This window comes from Symsagittifera roscoffensis, chromosome 10, assembly GCF_963678635.1.
Source record: "Symsagittifera roscoffensis chromosome 10, txSymRosc1.1, whole genome shotgun sequence".
Taxonomy (NCBI): domain Eukaryota; kingdom Metazoa; phylum Xenacoelomorpha; order Acoela; family Convolutidae; genus Symsagittifera; species Symsagittifera roscoffensis.
The window spans coordinates 11,160,957-11,182,572 of record NC_087071.1 but is presented as its reverse complement, the minus strand read 5'-3'; the positions used below and the strand labels follow the sequence as shown (position 1 = coordinate 11,182,572).

Here is a 21,616-nt window from a genome sequence, read left to right as displayed (position 1 = left end):
TTAGAGAAAAAAAACAGGAACTCTTGAATGTACTCATCTTACAGCACCTTAACAAAAGCTTGAAATAGTTTTGTTAGCTTTTTTATTTAAGTTTTTCCAAAAAAAAGAACGAATTCTCGTTTTTTTTTTTCAAAAAAAAAGAACGAAAAAAAAACGCCATTCACGAAAACCAAAAAAATTTGAGCAGTCATAATTGGACAGCAACTTTGCAGCCCCTGACTGTTCGCTGACAGTACTTCAAGTTCGTTAACCTTTTTTGTCCAAGTGCTTTTTAAAATGAAATCATAAAAACGCCATTCACGAAAATCAAATTGATTTGAACAGCTTTGTTTGGACGCCATATTTGCAATTCCTGGGTGCATCTTGACAGCAGCCCACTATAAGATTGAGAATTTCAAGTTGGCTTAGTTTTTTTATATTTAGATTTTTAAAAAAATAAATTATTTAATAAAAAAACGCCATACACGAAAATCAGAAAGATTTGAGCAATCATAATTGGACAGTAGCTTTGCAACCCCAGGATGTACCTTGACAGCACGCCACTATGGCGTTGATAATTTCAAGCTCGGTTAGATCTTATCTAGGTTTTTCGAAGAAAAAAATGAAATCAGAAAAAATGCCATTTTTCAGAGACCAAAATAATTTGCGCAGTTAGATTTCAGATTTGCAACCCCTACGTGTACCCTGAATATACACCACAATAGGGTTGAGACACTCAACTTTGGTTTAGTTTGTTTATATCAGTTTTTTGAGAAAAAAGAAATCATAAAAAACGCCTGTACTCAAAAACCGAAAGGATTCGAGCAGCTTTATTTGGACGTTAGCTGCGCAACCCCTGAGTGTATCCTCAGAGCAGCCCACTATAAGGTTGAGAATTTTAAGTTCGGTTAATTCTTTCACTTCTGAATTTTTCGAAATTTTGTTTATAAAAACCATAAAAAGGCCATATATCGAAAACCAAAAGGATATGAGCAGCTTTATTTGAACGCCAAATTTGCAACCACTGAGTACACCCTGATAGCTGCCCACTATAGGTTTCAGAAGTTCAAGTTCGCTTGATTTTTTTTGATTTTTGAAAAAAAATACATATCTTAAAAAACGCCAAACCTCGAAAACCAAAAACATTTGAGCAGTCATACTTGTACTCCAAATTTGCAACCCTTGAGTGTACCCTGACAGCCCCCCCCCCCCCCCCCCTATAAGGTTGAGAATTTTGGTTAGTTTTTTCTCCGATGTTCGGTTATTTTTTTATATCTATATTTTTGAAAAAGAGTAAAAAATAATGAACAACTCCAGGTCTCGATAACCTAAAAGATTTGAGCATTGATACTTAGACGCCAGTCTTGCAACCCTTGAATCTGCCCTGAAAGCACCACAGCATAGGGTTCAGAAAATAATTTTTAGTTAAACAAATTGCGAAACAAAAATTTCGATAGTTTCTGTTGTGAATATAGAAAAAACGTAGAGTTGAATCATTCGCGCTCCAACAGATTTAACGCTCCAACAGTCGGCTTGTGTAAACAATTCAACCATTGAAGTTATTTGAAATTTTAACATTGCGAAATTTTAAACATGTGCCAAATGAAGTTTCTGAACCATTGATTTTTCGAAGTTGTATACCAGCACAAAATTTGTGTGCTCATTTCACGCTTTTTATTTAGTGTCTGTATGGACTGAAAAACTCAGATAGAAGTGTGTTAACGACGAAACTTCAATATCGTTTTTGCCGAAATAAAAAATTTATCAAATAACTGCGGTTTTAAACACATGAATTCAGGTATACAACGAAACAAATAAAAATCATAACATCAGTATTACGTTTCAAAGAAACTATCAACCTTACAAAAATCTAGAGACGGTTGCTTGTAGAAATAGGAGCGCACAGTTTCTACATTGATTTTGTTACATTCAAGAGAAAGATCTATCAAACAAAAAATCTAAATTATGTCTCACAAAATACTTAAACTCGACCCTCTTAATTATTGCCTGCCAAAAAATTAATTCAAAGAAATTTATAATCAGTGCCAACAGCAAAAAAGTGAAACAGCCATTTAAATTGATAACCTTATTTCAACCCACGAAGAAGTAATGCGGACAAAAAAGGCCCCGAATACTTCTAAGATTAATAAATAATCCTATCAAAAAATTACAGTCATTTGAATGGATAATGTTGAGCAACCGCCTTAACAACTAAAGACAACAACGTTCATTTATCATGTTTGTTCCTCACGTGAAAAGAGTCCATTCTCTCCTCAATATCTCCTCTACAAATACTGCAATTATACGGATTCTTTCTTCTGCTATTTCTATTGCTCGTGGTCGGTGAGGCAAGTTGGAAATGTTTTTCAGCCTTGCATTCGGAGGCGAACTTTGAGTCGCATTCAATGTGAACTAGACGTTCGCAGGACATACAGTTCGATAGGGTTTCGCCAGGAGACTCTTTGCTCAGATCAAAAACCTAAACAAAAACGCCAATTTTCTTTTTGTTTTTTTTTTTAAACCAAAAAAAGTACTGAGACAAGACCTGAAAATAGAAATCAGTTAAAATACACAGGTTGTCAACGGTATACGAAAAATCCCTGGAACTTATACGGGCCCAGATAAAAAATGATTAAATTGCACTGACATTTTCCGAACAACTTTTTCGACAGAATTTAAAACAGTTAACGTTTCGAAAACTATATTCTCAGAACAATGTTTCAAAAAATAAACTTCTCAGATCAATGTTTTATAAATTATATCATCAAAACTTTGCTTCAACGCTTCAATTTTCAAAACAATTTCACTGTTCTCTGGCAGTTTGGTTTTCGCTTTGTCACGAAATGCATTCAGACCAATGTAAACAGTATGGACCTTCCATAAATCTTCGCTCAACACAAAACTGCAAATCTTCCAATTAAACTCAGTTTAAAGGATGACGATATAATCCTTGTACATTTTTACAGTGACTGAGTTTTCGCTTTTGCTCGAAATTTCATTTTTAACCAGCCAGGCCTTTACCAAGGATTGAACAAATTTGATTGACAGACTTAATGTCGCCGCTTAGTCTAGTTAAGGGGTGCTGGAAATCAAACGACGATACTTCAAACCAAAACTTTTGTCAGAAAGTCATGAAATATGATTAACTTAGAGACCTTTTTGAAGGCTTTTTCAGTTTCATGAACTTTATCTACCAGTATGATTTTTAAATACATTTCGAGCCTCTAATTGATGTTAGGAATGCTTAACTTGAACTTTTCTTGAAGTGGTTTCTCATGTCTATAATTCATTTGCATTTCAAAAACAGGCTCATTCAAGTACCTGATGTTATTCCCATGTTGCGCATTGTCATGAATAACGCTTATTATTGACTAAAAATTAATTAAATTTTTGAGAACTGAAAGATGAAAAATTCACGTCTAATCGGCCTGTTGTCCTGAAACCCTAGTTTAAAAAAATCGCGCTTCTGCGAAAATTTGGGGACTATTTTCATGCCCGAAGGATCGAATGTGCAAAAATCTACTGTTTTCCTAGTGGCATATCAACGACTTGTTTGGCAACACATTTTCAATTGCTGAGGCATTGTCGCTTGGAAAAACTTCTATGTCTTTCACCACTCTGTTTTGCTGCTTACAACTCAACATTATCAAAGAAAATATCAACCAACTGTCGAATGATATTGACCCATCTTTGAAATCAATTCTGCAAGATCTTTTATCCCATGTTGAAACTCAAAGCGGCACCATTGCAAACATGAAAAATGAATTAATTTTTCTGAAGAAAAAAGTAAATGATCTGGAGCGCTATTCCTCAAAAGATTGTATCATTATAAACAATTAACCTCTGCGACATGGCTCTGATTATGTAGAAGATCTAATCGCATTCTTTCGTGAAGCAATTGACATCTATGTGCCTCGTGATTCCATGGTAGCGTGTCACCCTCTAGGCCCAATTCGCGACATCAAAAACCCCCCAGCCATTATTGTGAAAATTGTCTATTTTGATGTGAAAGACCGTATCTGGGCAAGGAAGCATTTTTTACGACATTATCTCAATCAGATCAATAGAAAACCTGTATACCTTTTTGAGAGACTGACAAAGAGAGATTCGGATTTACTCCACTATATGAAAGGCCTTAATTTGAAAACAACAACAAACAATTGCGCACCGCAAGTCTTTATCAAGCGTAAGAACGGGAAGGTGTTCACTAATAATGTTGCAGACTCGGTTGATGCGGAAACGTTGCTTGCTTCTGGAAAAGCGCAAATTTTGGCAAAGAAGAGAAAATCAATTTTTCAATTAGGTTACCAAGATGCAACGATGAGGCTAAATGACAACACGACAACGCCAAAACGAGTGTCTCCGCCAAGTCCCGGGTCGGATCAGCAAATCCTTGATTATGTTAAAAAGCACAGAAATAAACCCGAAAAAATTGCGCAGTATGTTGATAACTTAGCAAAACAATCTCCTCAAACTGAGCTTCATTCTAATGTTAGCATTACTTCAAGTGTGTTTAATGTAGAAGACATTGGTTAAGTATTTAAGACAAGACAGCCTCAGTAGGGACTTTTATTCAATCTCAATTTTATTTTGTTTCATTTTATTTCCCCATCGTCATTTACCCAAGTTCTTGAGGCTGTTTCATTTCTAAATGTTAACGTGCGATCACTTAAATCTAATTATGAAGCCTTTAAAGTAAGTCTTGAGCAACTTGCAATAGCCCCAGCTGTTATCGCTGTCACTGAAACTTGGCTGAACCCTAATGATTCAGCCGAGTTGTTCAATTTGCAAGGATAAAAGTTTTTCTCGAGCCCTCGGCTGAGCAGAGGAGGTGGAGTAGGTTTATATATACGAACGGAGCTTAATACAAGTCAGTTAGTGGAGGTGTCTGCAGGAGAAATTTTAAAAATAGAGGTTGTAGCAGGTGATAAAACGGCAACGACTGTAACTGTTTTGTACCGTCAACCGTCAATGAGGGTCGAGGATATTGTCCACAAACTAGAAAAGGTCTTAACCGAAGCCAAGTCGAAAAAGAGACATGTGATTATGGGAGATTTTAATATTGATATGATGAAAAAACACAAAGCAAGAGATGATCTTACTGAAATGTTCAGTTCTTTCGGTTATCATTTGTTGTCACCTCTGTTACCGACACGAGTAACTTCAAAAACAAACTCTTGTATCGATCATATTTGGGGAAATATTGGAATTAACAATAGTTGCATACACCGCTGGAGTCCAGCCGATCATTTCATTATTGAAGTTTCTATCTCTATGCCAAAATTGATTAGTGGATATAAAGAAACATTTAGCTTTAGAAATATGAAAGTTTTTGAAAATGATGATACATGGTTAAGGTTTGCTTTCCTCTTACAGTTCAAATTGAAGGAAGTTGATGGTACCTAATCGGATTTGGATAAATCTGCTGAAAATTTCCTCTGAAATAATTCTCAGTTGCATTGATAGGTTTGCTCCCTCTCAAACTCGTTACGTGCCAAAAAAGAAAGTCCTGGGTGACAAATGAAGTGAAAAAAGTCGCAAATAAAAAAGCATTCGCATACAGGACATATATACAAAACCCTACAGAAGATAACAAGATCAAATATAACTCATTACGAAACAAATCCAATGCCCTGAATCGGAAATCATTCAGAAGTTTCTGGAGATCTAAGCTAAATACAACAGACTCTCATAAGTATCACAAAGCGGTTGCAGCATATCTGGGAAAACATAAAAATGTAACGTTGCCAGATGATATAAATGAAAAAAAAAGCTCAAAATTTAAACATTTTTTTTGTAAATATTGGTCCAAATCTAAGTGATAAAATCGGAGTTGCAGATCCTATTTCATTATAAAATGTTGATTATTCAATGTTCTTTCCGAGTATAAAGGAAACAGAAATAGAACAAATAATAACAGAATTACCAAATAAACTCAGCTCGGGTTGTGCTTGCATCAAAACAGCAATAGTCAAATTATGTAAACCAATGATCACGCCATGGCTCACGAACTTTTTCAATACCTGCTACACAAATGGGTGCTATCCGAAATATTTAAAAATTGCCAAAGTTTTTCCGATTCATAAAGGTGGATTGCAAAACGAATATGGAAATTATCGACCCATTTCTTTGTTATCAACGCTATCAGAAACCTTTGAGAAGACAATTCATTTCAGATTAACTAGTTATTTAGAAAAATGCAAGTTGCTCAGTACAAATCAATATGGCTTCCGTAGTAAATTAAGCACAATTAAAGCGGTTCTAGATCTAACAGAAGAGGTTCGTAACCTGAGAGATCAGAAGAAAAAAGACGTTATGTTAGTTTTATTAGATCTGAAAAAAATTTTGACACTGTCAATCATGCGATCTTAATTGATAAATTAGAGCGGTATGGAGTAAGAGGAAAGTCGCTGGAAATTCTAAGAAGTTACTTGTCTAATAGGAAACAGTATGTTGTCCTAAATCAATTTAAAAGCGAATTGAAAGATGTTTTGTGCGGGGTGCCACAGGGTTCAGTGTTAGAACTGTTGCTCTTTTTGATCTATATCAATGATCTTCCCAGAATTGTAAGAAATTGCCGACTTACTTTGTTTGATTACGATACATCTGTTATTAAAAACAAAAACGCTTCCCTTGATGACTTTCAAGAGGATATAAATCGAATAGATAATTGGATGAAGTTTAATAAACTTACCGTAGAAGGATCGAAGTCTAAGCTACTAATTTTTTTCAAAATCCAAAGCTGATGCTATATATTTTGCAGACACTTGTTTACAGCCCGTTGCTAGCTGCAAATACCTAGGCATTGAATTGGATAATAAACTATCCTTCAAAGATCATATTGAGATGTTACGAAAAAAATTAACCCGCTTCTGCGGAGTTGCATACCGGCTTCGTAATGTGATGACCATTTCACAAATGGTCATGTACTACAAAACTTATTTACAACATTGTATTCAATATGGAGTTCTTGTTTATGGAGCAATTTGCAGAAGTGCATTAGATGTTATTCATAAACTACAAAAACGATTTTTTCGTATAACTTTTCGCAAAAGTTATCGTGACTCGATAACGGATATAATGGCCAAAAGCAAAATTGCTACTGTATACGAGTTACATGTATATGAAATTCTTAAGAAAAAAGTCAATGAAGAAATTGTCTCAGAAATGTGAAACTATTTTTTATTCAACGAGGTCATCAGTAAAGATTGCTCGTATTTTACCATCAATGAAAAGTAAGCTTAAATATAAATCTGTTTCTCATCGTGTTGCCAAATTAATCAATATCTTAGCCAATTGGTGTGTAACTATACCTTCCTCCTTTGAAACCCATTATTCAAAAAAGGCTTTCTGTCATTCAATCTTAGATTCATATATAATAAGAAATTGCCATTTGATTGATGAATTATATCGCTAGACTTAAACTAAGCCATTCTAACTTCCCTGAGTCCTCGGTTAGACCTGATAACCTCTCGTCGAAGGTACCAGGCAGTGGACAATAAGAAGGGGAGTTAGAAAAAAGCGAACAACTGGATTACCAGCTCTTAAGAACTGGGCCCAATTGCTCGCTGATTAAATTAACTGTCATTATTTCGCAACCGCCCGCTGTCAATTGTATACCCTTGTAAGTATAAGCTTGCATCATATCTCTGGTTCTCATGTTAAAGAATAAAGATCTTAAATTTAAAAAAAAGAGTGATTGCACTATTTAAGTCTTGTTTTTTTTCTTTCGCTTTAAATTTGCCTCTTTGACCTAAATTAATTATTGAACCTTTTGATCTGATGTCATATGATGTGATTCCTTTACGGGGCAACCTTCAACAAGCCTCTCGTTGGCTTTCTGGTTGTCCTATCATGAGTTATTTTTTGAAATTTTGCATATTGTGTAATGATAATTTGATTACTCATGATGAATATTTAAATAAAATAAATAAATAAATGTTGTTTACATAAGTCAATAGTTTTGTGAGGTGAAGTCGAAGATATTCTTAAATACTGAGGCCTCGGAATTTAGACAAAAAGCAAATTAGACGTGGTCAAAAATTGAATTTAAATGTCGATGCAAAACTACAAATATGGGAAATTAGACGTAGTTGTATTCTTAATTCGTGTGAATTTCGCTTACTACAATTAACTTTCGCTGGCTAGAATTAACTTTCATTCGAGCTTTCTTAAATGCGAATCAGTTTTTCACATGTCGCAATTTTATATTCTATGCTTTTCAAAAATGTTTTTATAATCTTTGGATTAACGTTATATAAATCAATTATAATAAATATATTGATACGCGAAAAGATTATACACTCTTTGTATTTGTGAAACTTTGTTTCGAGCAATAAGTTTTATTAGCCCTGTGTTTTTCGTCCAAAAAAATCTTCAAATCACCGACAGCTTTTTTATCGAGACAAATGTTTTTTTTCTTCGACTGACAGTTTGAGGCGACGAATTTTTTTTTCAAGTTTCAAGGCCCGCACTTTTCGTTTAACTCGCTCTCCCTCAATCATATGAAGAACCCTCAAGAAAAATAAAAAACATACCTTAAGACAAATCGGACAAAACTCTCCCTTGTTGAACCGCCTTGAACATTCGTCGCAATGGCGTTGCAGGAATTTAGGCTCCGTTTTATCTCTGGGCCGCGTAAATTCTTGCTTCCATTCACCGCTCAATTCCTTTTCCATTTTTAGACATGAAACACAATCTCCGCAAATTTCACAGACCCATCTACCACTGGGTATTTCAGTCATGCCTACACAATACGAATGATATCCGCGATCACAATTGTCACAAAACATCAAATTCTCCTCATCTGTTGCGCTTTTGCAAGTCATACATACTTTGCATTCCATACATTGCCAGTTATAAGTCATAATCACGCTAACTATACTATCTGTAAGCTCTAAACAAGTAGGATGTCCCGCATTGGTACACTGAGAACAAGATATCAAGTTTTCCTGTTGATTGAACTTGTTTTCTTGGTTATTTTTGAAACAAATGCCGCAAATTGAAGCTATGTTTGTCATGCTGTCAACTGAAATCGACGGTAATTCTTCTTTGAACGCGGTCGAGGATGCGCCACTAGATTTTCGGGATTTTGGACTCGAACAACTTTTTTCATCAATTCCGTTGTCATTATTTGCTGCTTGTCTTTTCGCTGCCGATCTTCTAGGTTTTGATCCGCTTTTTGAACTTCTACTCGACGAGCTAGGTTTGGAATTGCTGGTTGGATTTGGCGGCACAACCGGATTCACCTCCGGCGCTTCAATGGTTACCTCAGTTTCGGAGTCTGAACTATCTGGAAAAACTGGATCCGAGGTATCGCCACGTTCTAGGACTCCCAGCGGTCCACAAGATACAGTTTTTAATGGAAGATATTTCAAATGCTCGCTCGTGTATTCTCTGTAGGGTGGTACGGTAGCCAACCGCGCTTTTTCTTCGCTTATTGATTTACATATCTCAGGATCATACTTGGGCTTGTCGCGGGGGTAGTGAATGTTGAACGTTTGCAGATCGAAATAGGCTGCCCTATAAAAAACCAATCATTCGAAATCTTGACATAAAAACAATTCCCTAGATTCCGAGCTTGTACTCAGAGGAAAACAAGTCTGAAAGTAGTTCCCAGAAAAAAATGAATATTGAAAATATTTTCGAAGCTGTAGCTAGAGCAAATATACTTGGGTACACGCCCGTATTAGTTTTAATAGCTTCCTCTCTCTCTTACCCCGCGCACCCAGATAAAAAATCTATTTTCGCTTTTCGAACGATGCAGTTAACGTTAATATTTGCCTTGACTCAAAACCAACTACGGCATATGTTTTTTTTCTTCGATAGGAACATTTGAGTTAGAAAATTTCAGCGATCGAATGATCAGCTAGAAATCAGTCGATCTCATTTCTAACGCAGTCTTCAAACCTTGAACGAAGAAAAATCTCAAAAAAGAGCAATTTGGATTTGAAACTTATACTTACATAAATACTTAAAAGCACTTGATTTACTATTTAAAACTTGTAATTACATTTGCCTCAAACTACACCAAGGAGAGACAACATCAGGGTAAAGTATTGGAACAGGGTGACATTATCAGTAAGTTACTCTGAAAAAACTGCTTTCGAGAAGTGTGGAACCTGATCTAAACTACATTTTATGATTGGATAAATTAGATATTTTACCAATGTAAAGTATTTAATATTAACCAATCATGATCCATCTAACTAACAATCCACTTATTTGTAAGTGCTGAAATTACTTGTAATTTCAGCACCAGAGAGATTTGAATTTAACTTAGAAATTAATTGAACTCTCCCGAGTACTTCAGCAGCCGCAATAAACCAGTATACCCTAGATCTATTGAGCCTAGCAGAGACTAGTTAAACAACCTGAGACTAGATAGTATAAGAGTAAGATTAGGATCGGTATTAGACTAAGAAGTTGCACGAATCTATCCGGCCGAAAATAAGATAGCGTGACGAGCAGACGGTGTACCCTATCCGAAATTACTCTATGAGTTATACACTTCGGTCCTAACTCATCTGGTGCGACCATAAGTCTCGAACAAGACCTTAATAGCTTAGCATTAACCAATAATAGATTAGAAATTAGACAAAACATTTACAAAATGTTATACGACAATAATTTAATCGAAATGTCTCTACGACTCAATAGATCAGAGCCAATATTCCGAACGATAACAGAACTACCCGGAATTGGAAGAAGACCTCGAACCAGAGACGACATACGACAAAGCAGAAACTTACCATATAGTTATATGATAGTTCGGCAAAAGCCAGAACAAACTTTTGTATTTAGAATACTACTAGCAATGAATTTAGATTTTCATTTGCAAACATAAAATTTTGAAGTCAATCTTCAAAATCATTTCAGGCGCTAAACAAAATTATTAATATACAATAACGATTGATAAAAAGATCTCAGATCGTTTTCCAAAATTCTGCAGTAATATACAAAACATGTTTGAAAAATATTTATTGAAAAATCAAAATAAAAATTAGTAGCATGACAATAAATGATTAGTAATTATAAATCATCCTGTTGTTCCAGCTTCATCGCCTAAACATAACAGCAATCATAAGCTCACTAATATCATAAAAATACTAAATCTATTCTTTACACAAATTTAAAACATTTTGAACTTAAATTCACTTAATTTTAAAATCAGATCATCAAGGCTTATCCTTGGATCTTAAATCATTTTCTATTTAATTAAATTTAAAACTTGATCATCAAGGCCTATCCTTGGATCAAAAAGAACAACTTTGTTCTCCCCCACCCAGTTAAACGAGTGTCTAACGACCTCAAACGTCGATTCACTATCCAACCCTTTCTAAAAACCCAGGACTAATAGAAATTTTTGAACAAAACTAATCATTCAAATTAGGATAAACAGTGAAGAACTTCGGTTATTCATCCTTCACTTGATCCCCCCTCTTACCAGACCCAGGATAAATCTTAGACTTAGTAAGTTTAAAATAGTATCTAACGAACTACTCGCGTTCTAATTATACCTGAACCCTGTGGATCGATTTACTATTCTCCAACCCTGAACACAATCACTACCCTTAAGTAAGATTAAGTAAGTTAACACCTTAGCTTATACTAGCCACGAGAAAGTATAAAATCATTCTTCGGAATCGATATACTTTTCTCCCCAACCCTGAACAAATAGACCCAGGTTAGGCTAACAAAAAATCGTAAGGACTAACAGTTTAAGCAAATAGAAATCATTTAACAACCTTTTGCATCCGTCATCCTAAACCTTATGTCATTTAAAAACCTAGGAAATAAACAAACAATCGTTTTACACAATTGTGAAATAAATAACAAAAAATACGACCTTGTAATCACACCTCATACACAAACAGTTGGATACATTAGAACAAAACGACAAACATTAAAGAGAAAAATACTAACTAAACAAAGACAAATAACACGAAAAAGATTTTCAAAAAATCGAAACGCATTTTCAGAATCAGAAACCAACAGTTTAGACGAACTTTATAAACTAAAAGAATCAATAGATAAAAATTGCCCAATCCACGATCAATTATATTTCTCTGACTCAGAAACAACTTCAAATTCATCAAAAAGAGGAAAAAGAAGAATAAAAAAGCAGTATAAACACAAACCAGTACATTTATACAATTGGAATCAACCAACTAGACACATTGATAATTACATATTAACAGTCATCGAACGAAAAAATGAGCTCAACGCACACCCCAGGTGAAGAAAGTCCAGATGATGATGATATTTTCCCCTTTATCGTAGACGCAACCACTGATAGAGGACAGCATATATTCTGCAAAATTTACTCTTAAATTTGTTTGAACCCGGAATCAGTCCATGTAAAACAGAGTTCCCAGATGTAAAAATCAAAAGACAAATTATCGATCACTATCTAAAAGATATATGTAACCTAACACAACAATACGGAATCTACTCCATAGAATTCAGCTCACCAAACCAGAATCACAGTAAATATATAATTCAAACAGACGACCTTGATTTAGAATTCTCAAAAATATTCTCAGAATATATAAAAAGCATCCAATATAATAACTCACAAAGAGCAAACTCCATATTCACCAATGAAGTTTTTGCGATAATATATAGTTATATCTCGATATTAGAAAACGAAATCCAGATACCAAATGTCTCACCAACAGAAACATCTAAACATATAAGAGTACGACATGAAATCACACTACTCTAGTTTTCTAAATATAATTAAAGAAAATTTCACGAAAGATGAAGTTTCACAACATACAAAACACGACTTACAAAAAATCTTGGCATGGTTCATAATAGATTATTTCACACATAATATTGATTTAATTTCACAAGCAAGAAAAAATTTTAGACCCCAAAACTCCAACGATGATACTGCCATCACAGAACAATCAGACTATGTTTGGGACCCCGAATGGTCTCATCCCGCATTCATAAACTTCCCACAATCAATCTCAAGTCAAGCAATAAGTACGATATCTTATGTAAGAGATTATGTACGAGTAATACCATTAACCATTGATGCAACACCATTAAACTATAATACATTTTTACCCGATATGCAAAATAATAGTTTAAACTCTACAGTCATACACAATGAAAACCTCAATGGAACTAGGAATCTTACTCAACAAGATATCCAGACACCATCACACTTCATAAATGAAGAAATCGTACACACAACAACTACACAACAAAGTATTTCACCAATACGTCCAAACTTAACAACACCAAGAAATACAAATTCTTCACAAACACAGGTAACATTACAATCAACCGTTAAACCTTCGGTTGCTCCAAAATATTCACACATGGATTACCAAACATACAGACCCATGACAATACCGCCAAAAACACGCAAAACGTTCACTAGAAACAACTTTGCAGACCATAATTATAATTACACACATCCATCAAAAACAAGTTATCAACCACGAAAAAATTTTAGTAATTATACAAGATCTCGAAACTGGGATAACCCAATGGCACCACCTAATTCAGTAAATTTCCACACAAATTTACATCCTCCACAGGATCGTAGTGAAAACTATCCATTTTTTCAACAAAATAAAAATAAAAAACAAACATCTTATCAAATGGATTACTTATCCTCAGATGATGATTTCTTACAACCAGATATATTTACACCCTATAATCAAGAATATCGTGGACAAGGAATACAGAAACCACATACATATCATAGAATTTTTTCTCCACAACCAATAGATACACAAATTCAACAACCAATTCAACAACAAAACCCAATTAATAAATCTTTTCAACCAATTCAGCAACAAAACCCAATGATTGCAAACTCGTACCAACCAGCACAAATGCAAAATGAAATACCACTCCCATATTATCTTCAACAACACGAAATAACAAGAAATCAACTTTCAAATTTTTCTCAAATGCCAAATGCAGCAGAATCATTACAAATGACGATGAATCCATACCTTATGGGTGGATCATCAATAACATCAAATAAACCTTTAATGGTATTCACAGGAACAGACCCTGAATATTCTGTAGAAGACTATTTAAATGCAGTCACAGCAAATTTGATTTTAAATATAGGACCTGAACCAATTAATACGCCACTACATCAAAACTGGATACATCGACGCACAGCGTTAATACAAACAACTCTAGATGGCGCAGCCCAAAAATGGTTTTCAGTACTACCTCTAGAAATAAAATCAAACTGGAAAAGGTTTACACAGGAATTTTCAAAAATGTTTGACTCCGAAAGAAACAAACAACAACAAAGAGTTTTATGTAATGAAATTCGCAGATTACCAAATGAAACCATCAAGCAAATAGCAGTACGAATCGAAACACTAGTTCGAAAAGCATATTCATTAAATACACATGACTATAAAAACACAAAGATGACAGAAATCTTAATGATGACCTTAACACCACAATTAAGGAAAATAGCAATAAAAAAGAGAGCATCCCATCCTTCGTCAATTCGAGAACCCGATTTAGATTTTCGAAAACTAGTAGACAAACTAGAACAAGCAGAAATCACAATGAAACTCGAAGAAACGGAAAATCTGAAATTACAATACGTTAACAGAATTGAAACAGCTTCCACAAATATAAACAATATACAAGAATCAGATACAGATCTCGTTGAAAAAATCACTGAAATACTCAATATTTACGAAAAACACCCAAACTTTAAAGGCAAACCATCTTTCAAAAAATGGTGTAATTATTGCCGACGATACGGACATAGTATTTCTGAATGTAGACAAAAACAGCAAGACAATCAAAATAAACCTCAAAAATATAAAGAACCAAATAAATCATTCTATCAATACATGAAAAAAGATCAAAATCTACCGAACAAAACAGTCTACAGCAACAACAGTTCAGGAAAACCACTCCCGAACAATACAAATTATACAAGAAATCAATCACCATATAACTCAAGTTATAGAGGAAGATCACCAGAACGAAGAAACACGCATAATTCATCACAAAATCACTACAATAGACCAAATAGTCGAAATAACTACTCCAGATCACATTAAAATACACAACGATTTGTTTCTAGATCTAATTCCCAATCAAGAAATAATTATTATCCAAACAATCAATCACGAAATTCATCATACAATAGGAATAGAAACTACTCAAATAATCGGAATAGAAGTTATTCAAACAACCGAAACCAGAATTACCCGAACAATCAATCAAGGAATAACTCATATAATAGATCGAACTATAACAGACCAAACAATAATTACCAAAACAGATCGCGAAATAATTCACAAAATCTACACTCAAGTTATAATAATCGTTATAGAAATTATTCCCAATCACCACACCGGAATAATAATAACTATAATAATTCTAATAATCGCCACAGAAGTAGTACACCTAAACATCAAAGACATATTAATCAAGTACAATCTAATCCAGAAACAACATCAGACCCTCCAGGTATTGATGACACAGTAACTGATACGTTACAACTCAACCAAATAAACTGTGAATCATCAGATTCAGAAAGCGATGCAGAAAACACTCTCTCCATCAACATGATAAAAGTCGAAAATGACTATGAACCTGTTATATATGAAGAACCTTTTTCATCACACATATATGAGAATCAATCAGAACTCCTTCACAATTATTATATTGAACCCGTCCATTCCACACCGACGACACAAAAAACTAATGAAATTAACACTACAAACCAAACCAATGAGAAAGAAAAAACAAAATGTTTGAATACAAATCACATCTATCAAAACATACAAAAAGAACAACCCAAAGAAAAAATTTGGACAATACCATTTCTTTTGGAAAGCCCAAAAAGCAAAGAATTTCAACCACCAGATCTTGAAATTGATTTTTTAATTGATTCAGGAGCAGAATCAAATATAATAAACATTCCCACATGGAATGAAATAAAAACCTTACACCCAAAGCTAACACCTCTTGATACCTCCAGCAAACTAGCAACAGCACAAGGATCAACATTAATAAACTACGGAAAAATTCAATTATTTCTTCTCCCCACAAGAACAATGGAGCAAAACAAAATTTTAACCAAACCATTTAAACAAATATTCCATATCACTGATATTAAACATAATATCATTGGAATACCATTTATCTCTAAATATATACCAACAATCAACATCTTGAATAGTAAAATATTAATCAAAGATAAATATACAAAAACAAAAGACACATCCCTAACATTTTTTCAAAGATTAAATAAACAACCACCATTTTTTTCAAAATTTTACCCAATATATAACCAGCAAAGAAAACACTTGAAACCACTATCAGGAAACATCTATAATTTTTCAATCAAACAAGTTCACCAATATGATAAAAAACAAAACAAACAAAAATTTTATATGTCAGATTTTGAATTCAAACCTATTCATAAGTTTTTCAAAATCACAATCTCATCAATAAAATATTTGAAAAACTCGAATTCAGATATTATTTCCTTACATGTATACAACAATACACCTTACCAAGTAACATTACCTTTAGGACTTTTAGGCTATTGCGAAACCAACGCTACAATATTACCAATACACGAAAAAGCATATCGTGTAAAAAATATACTCCAATTACTAGATATTTGCCAATCCACAATCCTTAATGAAGAATTATCTATAAATAATATAATAAGTAACGAAAACAGAAATACGGATTATTTCACAAAAACCCCATATTTCAAACCTACATTCAACATAAGTAACTACACAGAGAATCAACAGAAATTTTTAACAATGTTTAATTTCCAACATTCACAAATAACACAAGACGAATTTGAAAAACTAGCAAAACAGCTAATTAAATATTCATCAGTCTATGCAACATCCAAATTTGATGTTGGCAAAATCAGCTCATCACTACATCTCCCATTAAAACCAGACGCAGTTTTCAAAAAACAAAGAGCAAGTAAAGTACCAATTCACTTACACGATAAAGTGAACAGATTACTCGACATTTTAGAACAATACAACATTATATCACCAGTAAACAAAGAGGAACAACCAAAAGGCAACACATTTATCAACCCTGTTATCATTCTAGCCAAAGGAGAATCATTAAAAATTGTTCTCGATGCTAGATACCTCAACTCACTCATAGATGAATCAAAGTGTAATTGGCCCATTGAACCAATACAAGTTATTTTAACAAAAATAAACGGAAAATACTTTACCACCGCCGATATGAATAGTGCATATAATCAAATGCCATTAGACGAACAATCACGACGCTTAACACAATTTGTTATTGGAAATCAACAATACGAATTCAACCGCTTATTCTATGGAATATCCATAGGACCAGCAGCATTTTCAGCTTTTATGAGCAAAATTTTTCGACCACTAATACTCAAGAAAAACGCAATCACCTATTTAGACGATGTTTTTATGCAATCACAAACAAAAGAGGAAATGTTCAATGTTTTAGAACAATATCACCAAATACTTCAGAACGAAAATCTGAAGGCCGCCCCCGATAAATCACACTTCTTTTTGACAAAAGTTAAATTCTTAGGGCATAATATAGAAAGAAAAACAATCACTCCATTGAAATCACGTATAGACGCTATTCAAAATCTCCAACCACCAACAAATAAAAAGAAAATCCAAGAATTCCTTGGAATGTTAAACTTTTTAAGCAAATATGTTTATAAAATGCAATTATATCTACGACCATTCTATAACATACTTAGACAACAAAATAAATTTGAATGGAATATAGAACATCAAGCACGATTTGAAGAAATTAAAAAACTTCTAACTGAACAAATTTCAAACACAATTCCAGATTCAAATCAACCATTTTATGCAATGTGCGATGCTTCGAACTTTGGCATCGGCGCAGCATTATTACAATCACATAATAGTACAAATAAAATGAACCTCATATCAGCAAATTCTCGATTATTCACTCAAGCAGAACTAAGACTCTCAACTCTAATGAGAGAATGTACAGCCATAATATATACACTAACAGAATATGAATTTCTGATACTTGGATCAAAACATCCCACAGTTCTATTCACAGACCATAAACCAATCATCTTTCTTTTTACACAAAAGTCTAATCCAAACCACCGAGTTTATAGATTTCAACTCATTTTAATGAAATTCCCAAACTTACATATAGTTTGGACCGCAGGAAAAAATCTTGCATTACCAGACACCTTAAGTCGAAATACGCCACCTGAATTACTTACACGAAAAACCACAGTTGAAATACCCAAAAACATAAAATTCTACCTTGCAGAAAATGAAACATCACCCCGATTGGAATGCAAATATGCAGTAAAAACTGACGTTGAACAATCACAAATAAATAATTTACAACATTTCCCACTTTATTTAGATTGTCAAAATAATCACTACGAAGTTGATCTACTTGGAACATCAACTTTTAAACCAATCCCATATTCACAATGGATAAAAAACAACACCCAACAAAAAAGAATAAAACAACACCCGCCTAAAAAAGACCATTTTCCACTAATTGAAAAAGAAAATCTGACTGATAAAATAAACTTATCAGGACCACAAACAAACGATTCAAAATACACAATAAATCAAGTTTTTGACCTCCATGACCCACTTGATACAATACCCTTATCTAAATTAGAAATCGAAAACATTTTTCTCCCCCCAACAGAAACAATTACAATTTCAACACTGAAACAATATCAAAACCTTGACCCAGTAATTCGACAACTGAAATCATGGCACAAATATAAAACTAAACCTATCAAAGCAGATTCAACTATTCTAGGAAACAAAACACTCCTCAGATATTTTCGAAAATTCAACAATACAACAATTAACGAAAACACAGACCTTCTAGAATACAAACTAAATGAATCTACAGCTCCCTGTCTCCCTTTAAGTATGATTCTTATAGCTTTTAATATTTCACATACACAAAATATTAAAGGACACTCTGGATCAGAAAAAACATATTCAAATTTTATACAAAACTTTTATTTCCCAAATGCACCAATTTGGATAAAAGTACTATGCAATGACTGTATAGTATGTCAACTAAATAAACCTTACCCAAATCAAAAACAAATAGCACAAAAACAAGATTTTAAAGGACAAAGTTTGTACTTTAATCATCGTATCTCATTTGATACCAAAGGACCAATTTCACCCTCATCCGAAGGAAACTCCTACATTATGGTAATTGTTGACGCATTTACACATTATGTAGCACTTAACCCAGTACCACATTGTAACGCTTATTACGCTTACACAACACTCTATGAACACTGGATAGCAAAATTCGGACTACCAGAAATTTTAGTTACAGACAACGGTACAGAATTCATAAATAATGAAATCATCACACTATGTCATTTATATAACACTAAACACAAACCACGTACATCTCACGCACCTTGGACAAACGGCTTAGTCAAAGGTATGAACCGTTCATTACAAGAATATCTCAGATGTATCATCAATGGAAATGATACAAGATATACCGAATGGTCAGCAGATGTAAAACTATTTCCCTTAGCATATAATTCACAAATCACGACAACTTTAGGAATGTCACCATATGAAATGGTTTTTAACCAAAAGCCACGCAAACCAATAATGTTTACAGCAAACTCTCATAAAAACGCACAAGGTTATTGTCAACCAAATAAAGACTCAATTTGTTATAACCTACCATTACATACACACGATGAAGATCATTTTCATCACCCACAAATTCTTAAATTAGCCTCCGGTACACACACCGAATGGATTTTAAACAGAGATAAAAAACACAATGAAATTTACCAAAAGGTAACAAAAAAGTTGTTACAAAGGCAAAATATTAATGAACAAATAAATTCACGCTTTACACCAGCCTCCGATTTAAAAATTGGAACATTTGTTTTAATACCCAATTTTAATACTCAAAAAGGAATTTCAAAAAAGTTACAACCCCTTCGTAAAGGACCATACCAAATAATTGCAAAACCCACTGATGTCACATATAAAATCACCGACTCAGATAAAAAAGAAATCGTTCAACACCGAAATAACCTATTACCTTATTATCCAAAAGAATACGCACTCCGCGAACTAACTCAATTATATTCTTTTACAGGTTTAAAAGTTATTCAAAATAACCCACATACGGACACCATAACAAAGGAACAAAATGATATTCACCTCGGAAATCAAAATACAAAATCAAACACCACAAAAAACAATACAAAAAATCTCGATCAAAATACATCTCAAAAAGAAAGAAAAAATAGAAAAATGACAGAACAAATAATACCCCAAAAACAAATCGACAAATCAGAACATAGAGAGTCTTCACGACTTAGAAATCAACCACGTAAAAATTATAAAGTATTCATCCCACAATCTAAAATATTAAAGAAAGTTGAATTTCAAAAACAACCTTAAATTCTACATTTAAAAACCTTTGCACCTCTGAAACATTTCACACTTTCATTTTTCAAGATAACATGCTGATAAACACGCAGCGATTCTAGTTCAAAATTAGCCAATAGGATTCATCCAATCCGTCACCTTCTATAACTTTAACACAAACCAACTAGACGAAAAATATTAAACTCCAGGCATATCTATAACTATAACTCTACGACCTCCAGGTCAAAAATAAGCAAACCACTCCAACTTGACAACTAAAATAAATATCACCATAATATCATAACCCTCCCTTATCTAATAAACCAAAGATCAACAATATTTCCCCAACTCAGCCCTCAAATACCCCCCAAACAAATATGTTAAATTAGCCTAAAGTAAAAGAACGACCATTTTATTTAGCCTAAAGTATAAAAATCTCAAAAATACCCCAGATCATTTGACAAATGAAAATAAAGACAAAGAAGACCTCCCGATCACCATAAAAATTGCCCCCAACAATTTTTTACGAAACTCAACCCACTTGTCAAAAAACTAATAAATAATCCGACCACACTTGAAAATTGCCCCAAACAACAAAAAATATTCGATCACGAAGCCATTTCTTAAATGCTCTTCTATCAAACAGTCACTAAAATTATCACAAACCTCAAACAATTTTTTACGATACTTGAAACTTTCATAATATTTCTTTTTGATATCCTTGAATCTTTTCTAATACTCTTAATCATTTTTTGTAATATTTTTTAAATTTTCTACACTATATTCGAACTATTTCTCCAACTTTCAAAAACCCTTGATTATATACACAGGTACGATTTATAAAATTGTCTAAATGATACAAACTATTTTCAGTAGAACTGATATTTTTCTACTATTTGTAATTTTCATAACATTTCTATCATCCCTCATTTTGACTATATGCAAATGTATAAAGAAAGCAATCATCACATTCGCTCTAGCAACAATCCTCCTAATTCTTTTCTTAGAAGAATACTTTAATAAACATTAACTTTTTCACTAAAAGAATAGACCAAAAAGCTATCAAAAATTGCTACCCAAAAGTCACCAAGTCAGTCTTCACCGACATCATCCCAAGATAACCCAACAACACCTTCAACTACCAATAATCCTCAAACATCTACACGAATTTCCTTTCAAGATAACCCATACACTTTTGAAGAACGACACGCTCG

General features: G+C 33.5%; 1 protein-coding gene across 1 annotated transcript in view; it reads right to left on the bottom strand.

Moving 5' to 3' along the window:
* Window positions 1–2,206: 2,206 nt before the first annotated feature.
* The window catches only part of LOC134854974 (PHD finger protein 10-like), a 33,542-nt gene continuing 14,132 nt past the window's right edge, over window positions 2,207–21,616 (bottom strand). The window contains exons 3-4 of the mRNA XM_063871354.1: window positions 9,228–9,501; window positions 2,207–2,458 (exon numbers count right to left, since the gene is read on the bottom strand). Of these exons, the coding sequence (XP_063727424.1) occupies window positions 2,207–2,458; window positions 9,228–9,501 (526 nt within the window). The remainder of the gene's footprint in view (window positions 2,459–9,227; window positions 9,502–21,616) is intronic.